The sequence below is a fragment of the Leptinotarsa decemlineata genome, unplaced genomic scaffold, assembly GCF_025532065.1.
Source record: "Leptinotarsa decemlineata unplaced genomic scaffold, Ldec_3_MD MMD2_tig00001393_RagTag_RagTag, whole genome shotgun sequence".
Taxonomy (NCBI): Eukaryota; Metazoa; Arthropoda; class Insecta; order Coleoptera; family Chrysomelidae; genus Leptinotarsa; species Leptinotarsa decemlineata.
Genome location: NW_027412562.1, coordinates 13193793 through 13201420, shown reverse-complemented (window position 1 = coordinate 13201420; position 7628 = coordinate 13193793). Strand labels below are relative to the sequence as shown.

The 7628-nt window shown below is 36.9% G+C and overlaps 1 protein-coding gene across 1 annotated transcript; it reads left to right on the top strand.

Annotated features, from left to right (window-relative positions):
- Nucleotides 1-3926: 3926 nt before the first annotated feature.
- On the top strand, nt 3927-7208 carry ND-19 (NADH dehydrogenase [ubiquinone] 1 alpha subcomplex subunit 8). The gene is made up of 3 exons (XM_023164700.2): nt 3927-4138; nt 4193-4368; nt 6904-7208. Exons 1-3 carry the CDS (start codon nt 4010-4012, stop codon nt 7124-7126), a joined length of 528 nt encoding a protein of 175 aa, XP_023020468.1. The 5' UTR covers nt 3927-4009; the 3' UTR covers nt 7127-7208.
- Nucleotides 7209-7628: the final 420 nt, after the last annotated feature.

Sequence of the window (7628 nt, the reverse complement as noted above, 5' to 3'; positions counted from 1 at the left end):
TCCAAAGCTGATACGACTGCTTCATAATCCTTCTGCTCATTTACTGGGATATTTTGCAAGACTTCTTAGGTTTTTCCTTGTAGTGCCAGTATAAGAGCTGTTGCTTTCTCTTCATTTTTCCAGCAATTATTTTCGTAGCAACCTCAAATTGTCTGCGATAAATTGACCATGAAGATTCGCCATCAAAGGTAGGAGTTTCGATAAAACTACTGCGAGAAGGGAGGTATGTTGTTTCCGATTTGCACTTTTCCACAGCAATCCTCTTCGGCTCTGGTAATTCTTTCCGAATTTCCTGGAAAACCTCATCCAACTTTTTGTCTACTCCTTTAAACTTTTTGTCGAATCCAAGCTTCTTTTCAAATTCCTTTCCAATTCCGTCAAGCTCCTCTCCATCTCGTCATAATCGACAATCCTTGTTTTCACCATAAAACAGAAAATTTTCAGTCAATTATTCCACTACCGACACCAAATGGTACGTTTTTCCCGTGGATTTAAGAATAATTGACTGCATTGAACTATAATCAAACTCAACTTTATTTCACTATCAATACAACAAAACACTATTTATTATTTACTACTATTTATTAATGATCTGTGCAACTCAATTACTTGCAATAAATTGATGTTTGCTGATGATTTGAAACTGTATACATCTATAAACAGTTTAGATGATTGTAACATTATGCAAAAGAAGATTGATCTTTTACAAAATTGGTGTCTCAAGAAATGTAAAATTGTTACATTCAGTAGGAAACTTAATACACTAGAATTTCCTTACCACATCGACAGCATTATATTGGAAAGAGCTGAGAATATTAGGGATCTAGGAATCTATTTTGATCATCAACTAACTTCATATAATAAATTCATCTTACCGCGCATACGGTTTTATAATAAGGAACTGCAAAAATGTTCATAATATGCTAACCTTGACCTCTCTGTATTTTAGACTAGTGAGGCCAAAACTAGAATATGGGTCCATTATAGGGAATCCCATATACCATCAATACACATCAGCAATTGATAGAGTCCAAAAGAAGTTTTTAAAATTTCTTACTTTTAGAATGACCGGAACTTATCCTCCAAGAAACTGTGATTACCCTGATCTGCTATGCAGATTTGACTTTGTAGCCTTAGAAAAAAGAAGAAATCAGGCATCTGTTTTATTTCTATATAAGCTATTGAATGGCAAATTGGATTGTCCTGTACTATCATCAGAAATTGATATCTTTGTTCCAAGAATATCTTCTAGGCACGTCAATACTTTTTTATGCAAAAGGGCATAAACTAACTCAATGTTGAAATCACCAATCAATCTGATGTGTCGTAATACGATCAAGCTCTCTACTTACATCGATATTTTTTGTTGTAGTATTTGTGAAATTAAAAATAAGTCTCCTGCGTACCTATAAGTCATTTATGTTTTTTATATCAAATAGTATTGATCTTATATCAAATAGTATTAATCCTTCAAGTATGTTAGTTTTGCTCTGTAAATGGGAAACTGATGGGCTATTATTATTATTATTATTATTTTTTTTTTCACCGTAGTGTGCGCTGGTCAGGCCCTATCTCCCGAAGCCCCGATACATTCGGGAGGGCGCGCCAGCATAATCAACCAATGACCACTCCCCACACCGTGGGGTAAGTGATCATTGGGTCCGAGAATCATGTGCCCTGAGCAAACGCAGTGAGCCAAGAATGACAGCCTTCTGCATCTGTGCGGCTAAGATTTCTGCCTTAGTGCGGCAAGCCGGTATGATTTTGAGATTCGAGAGTAGAGAAGACATCATTCCACCAAGGACTCCAATAATCAGAACGACCATCTTGACAGAGTGATCTGGATAGAGTCTGCGGAGTTCGAAGAGAAAATCTCGATATTTTATCCGTTTTTCCTCCTCTTTTCTGACGATATTCGTCTCGCCAGGAGCTGAAAACTCCACGACAAATATCGTTTTGGTCTGGTGGTCGAGAAGGACTACATCAGGCTTATTAGCTTGTATGAGCCTGAGGGTGGGGAACGAATAGTTCCAATAGATTCGGCACTTCTCGTTCCCCACAACAGATTCAATATCCCCCGGAGCGTAGGGCAACACCGGTGTCTCGTCAATACCGTAAGAGTGCCGTAGATGGTAATATAGCACTCTTAGGGCCGCGTTATGTCGATGGATATAGGCCGAGACCGCATATGCTGGACATGCTGATAGCAAGTGCATTAGGGTCTCGGGCGCCTCGCGGCAGGCCCTGCACCTTGTGTCAGGAACCTCTATACCCATCACGCGACTGCGGTAGACTAAGGTGTTGAAGACACCATCCTGGCAAGCCATGATTATTATTATTATTATTATTATTATTATTATTATTATTATTATTATTATTATTATTATTATTATTATTATTCTCCTCTTTTTTGACGATATTCGTCACGCCAGGAGCTGAAAACTCCACGACAAATATCGTTTTGCTCTGGTGGTCGAGAAGGACCACATCAGGCTCATTAGCTTGTTTGAGCCTGAGGGTGGGGAGCGAATAGTTCCAATAAAGTCTGCACTTCTCGTTCCCCACAACAGATTCAATATCCCCCGGAGCGTAGGGCAACACCGGTGTCTCGTCAATACCGTAAGAGTGCCGTAGATGGTAATATAGCACTCTTAGGACCGCGTTATGTCGGTGGATATAGGCCGAGACCGCATATGCTCGGTCGCGGTCTTGTTATTATTATTCTTATTATTATTATTTTTTTTCACCGTAGTGTGCGCTGGTCAGGCCCTATCCCCCGAAGCCCCGATACATTCGGTAGGGCGCATCAGCATTATCAACCAATGACCACTCCCCACAACGTAGGGTAAGTGATCATTGGGTCCGAGAATCATGTACCCTGAGCAAGCGCAGTGAGCCAAGAATGACAGCCTTCTGCATTTGTGCGGCTAAGATTTCTGCCTTTAGTGCGGCAAGCCGGTATGATTTTAAGATTCGAGAGTAGAGAGGACATCATTCCACCAAGGACTCCAAATATCAAAACAACCATCTTGACAGAGTGATCTGGATAGAGTCTGCGGAGTTCGAAGAGAAAATCTCGATATTTTATCCGTTTTTCCTCCTCTTTTCTGACGATATTCGTCTCGCCAGGAGCTGAAAACTCAGGCTTATTAGCTTGTATGAGCCTGAGGGTGGGAAACGAATAGTTCCAATAAATTCGGCACTTCTCGTTCCCCACAACGGATTTAATATCCCCCGGAGCGTAGGGCAACACCGGTGTCTCGTCAATACCGTAAGAGTGCCGTAGATGGTAATATAGCACTCTTAGGGCCACGTTATGTCGATGGATATAGGCCGAGCCCGCATATGCTGGACATGCTGATAGCAAGTGCATTAGGGTCTCGGGCGTCTCGCGGCAGGCCCTACACCTTGTGTCAGGAACCTCTATACCCATCACGCGACTGCGGTAGACTAAGGTGTTGAAGACACCATCCTGGCAAGCCATGATGAACCCCTCAGTTTCCGACTTCAGCTCACTCGACCTGAGAAAAGCGAAGGTCAGGCGCTTTGATAAGCCAAGGTCTCCAATGTTATTGAAGAAGACCCCATGCATTGGCTTATCCTTGTGTTTCCGCAGAAGTACGGTGATCTCTGCGGCTTTTATCTGAGCTTTTTGCTGAACAGGTTCCAACTCGTCACCTCGTTATGCTACAAAAAAGAATTCACAAAGAAAATAAAAAAACTGGATATCAATAAAAAGAGACGCAATTCATTAGTCTTAGTATAACGTTACATTCAGTTCTCATAAGAGTTGCAATTTGTTTTTGTACAATATTTTCTTCGAGAATTAGAAATTTAACTGAATTTGGATGATTTTGAAGTCTGTGAGTAATTTACTGAATCATCATTGGCAACACTGGTGTGGTGTTACGTCTGGTTGTCGTCTATTTGTCAATTTTGTCATTTGGTTATATGGTTATTTGGTTTCGTGAAAATTTCGAAAGAAAAGTTGACTTTTGCTTTATAAAAAATGGGAATTACGGAAGACATAACTCTCCCAACTGAAGAAGAAATCACTGTACAAGAAGTACCTTTATCTGGTCCAGCTTTGAAAGCAGGTGCTTTTCATTTAGGAAAAGCTTGCGAGTTTCAAAATAATGTGGGGTTATATATTACCTAATAAATATCAAAATACAAAATAGTTAATTTTCAGGAGTTCGTTTTATGTAGAGAGGAAACAAAAGATCCCCGAGCTTGTATCAATGAAGGAAAAGAAGTTACTAGTTGTGCTTTAAATTTCTTTAGGCAAATTAAGAAAACCTGTGCTGATGAATTTATGCAATATGTTCATTGCCTTGATAAATCTAGTCCTGATCAAGCGTTTATACCGTGAGTGTCAATGTTGTTTCATACAGTGTGTACCTTTTGTGCAACAAAATGAAATTGATATATGTGATGGAATTGGTCGATACTTTGTGAAAAACTATAATGTGTGCAAGTAACACATTCTAAGATTTTCATTGGTAGGATTTCAAAACTGCAACAACTATGAGTATGAAAAGTTTGAGAAATCTATTGTATAGTGAAACACGTTTTGCAGTTTTGTAAACTGTCCAGTAAAAACACTGCATAGTATAAGACAAAGTCCCTTTCCGCTGTCTGTTACTATGTATACCTACTTAGATCTTTGAAACTATGCAACAGATTTTAATTCACGTTTTTTCAAGATAGAGTGATTCAAGAGGAAGGTTTATATGGTTAACATGCATAATATACTAGACAAACACTGATCATTTTAGAGGTTTCCAATATGATATCGTAAACACATTTTTTTGCACTTACATTGCAAAAGCTGGCTGAACCATATGAGATAGATCAAAAAATTCACTACAGTATTGTACACTTCAAAAAGGTCTGCTAGGTATATGTTTACTCTTGGGGCTAACCCACAATAATAATTTTTTATCCTCGAAAAATAATTGCTTATTCACCTAGCGATTACAAGCAATACGGCTTTAATCCTAATCCAATTAAGTACCTTAAATACATTACAGCTGTGAAATGCCGGGACTTAGCGGTTGCGTCGGTACCGGCCGTGGGGCTGGTGACGCGTACCTATAAATAACTCGGGGAGTATTCACCAGCGTTATCACTACACCATGTCAATTATTGGAAATGATGTGCCTATGATCTTGCATTTTTTGCCTGAAAAATTTTAACCAAAAAAATGTTTTTCCCTGTAAGTAATATATTACTGAGTAAAGTTCATTTGATACCACAAATTGGTTGCTGAAACACAAGTTGAGACGAGTGTTATACCTGGGTATGAAGGCAGCTGTCGCCCCCATACGAACGACAACTCTCAGAAGTTGAGAAACTTGTGCGAGCTAAGACTTAACGAGGTATTACCTTTCAACGTGTAATTCCTAACACGATTGCAGAATCATCCCAGCTTCAACCAGATAAATTCTCTCGAGAAAAATATCTGGTCTAGGTGAGAATCGAACCAACGGCCTTCCGATCGTGAGTCGGGCGCACTACCACCGCGACCAATTCCACATGAAATGTATGTACTTTACAAATAACATATAAAGAAAAATAAGAAAAAATTACTATTTGTTTATGTACCGTGGACTCCTCTGTTTCGAGTGTTGGTCAACATGCCTTAGAGATACCTTTGAAAGCTTAGAAATCGAAAAATGTGGAATGAGATCTAGGAAAGGTCCCATTCCTAATAGCTTATTGTTCCTACTAGTACATAATTACAGGTAAAAAAAGAAAATGAATAATCAGTCAGGTAGTGAATAACAAAATACTAGGAATTAATTAATTGACCCTCATTATCATTCAAAAACACTAACATAGCTTATAAGGAGTAGTCTTAGTCATCTCCTGATGATGCTAACTTGATTAGCGAAACACACGTCTAGAGGCAGCAATTTTATTCTAATGAAGAAAAAGTTTTTTCAGTAGATTCCTTTCATAGCAGAGGTTCCAAATTCCACTAATGAAGCAAGTCGTTAATATTGCCACAAAAATTATGTATTTATGAAAAATTATTTTTGCAACCTTTTGGATCACTTTTTCATCGATTAAACATTTATTTATATACTTCTGAATCAAGTACACTGCTTTTCTTTTGAGAGGCTCTCTGCCAAGATATTTATATTATACATTTACTTATTCCTCAGTTAAAATCATTAACATCGCATGAAAAAAAAACTTGATAACCCCAACTATTCTTTCTAGATAGCTTGTTCTCAATATATATTAATATTTCAAGAGTTATAACATAAGTTTTAAACAAGCAGATGGGTCTATTCGGCTCTCTGCTGCAACCCGTAAGAGTTTAAAACGGACTATTAATTTCGGATTTTTCAAGTGTGTTATTTTCTAGATAGTAAATGTGGTACTTCATAATCTCTCATGATTGGCAAAATTGTTTACTAGTGAATAATTTTACAATTGGCATAAACTATATGTTACCTCAAATTTAACTCTTTTCTTTCACAGTGACTGTTTGAATAATCTTTCTTATGACATTATCATGGACATGGACTAACATATATGTACGTTTCCCAGAAATAGGGATTACATTAATTATTGGAAAAACCCCTTCTAGGCTCAACATTTTTTCATTAATAATGAGACATTTCTCAAATATGGGTGGAAACTCAAAAATACTATCACTGAAAATTCATTGATTTTTTTTAATGTAAATTGATAAATAGAGTGTAATATTTTTTTTTCAAAAGGTTTTCTATTCATTATACTTAAATAGAAAAAGAAAAATCGAAAAAGTTTTTTCAAAAATTATTTTTTTCCAAAAATACTTCCTTTTTCTTCTCTCTACAAGTATGAAAATACAGTTACACAAGGCTTTTTCAGGAAAAAAAGGTATTTTAACTGATATAAACGTTTCAGGTGTCGTAAAACACAAGCAGTATTTGATAAGTGTGTTAAAGACAATTTAGGCATGGAAAGACCTCCGTTCGATTATTATGCAAGAGTTCATGTTCATAAAACCAGCAGGCCCAAACCAGAGGTTGAGGGGCCAACTGTTTACGAAGATGCCACTCCTGGTCTTCCAAAAGATGCTCCTAGACCCGAAGCCAAATATGGTTCACGATACATCTTCATGTGGTAAAAATCATTATATTGCTGTGACACAGCAGTTCATGTAGTTTCCGTTATTGTATAGTATATTATAAATAAAAAATAAAACTAGACTTGCATTTTCAGTTATGGTTACATTGTAAATTGTATTTCGATCAACCTGTTAGCAAAAATTGTTATTCTGATGTTAAGTTTCAATCAGTATCTCCTAAAACTTTGCAATTGAGGGTAACTTTTGTGAAGGTTTTTATGTTCTTTTACTTTGAAAAAGTTGAAATGGAAACAAATTAAACCTTCTAGGAAAGTTTAGTTGATACATAACTGAATTTTAATTAAAACTTTGTTTAGGTTGAATTGAATACATTTTAATACTTGAATGTAATTAAGATTAAACTAATAATAATATATATGTGCTTTAGCGAAAAACAAAAAATAAACGGTTATTCTTGATTAGTGCCAATTACAGGTGTTCCAATGAGAATAGAAAATTGGAATCTGCAATTTAGAACAAGAAGTAATAATTGATAATGATC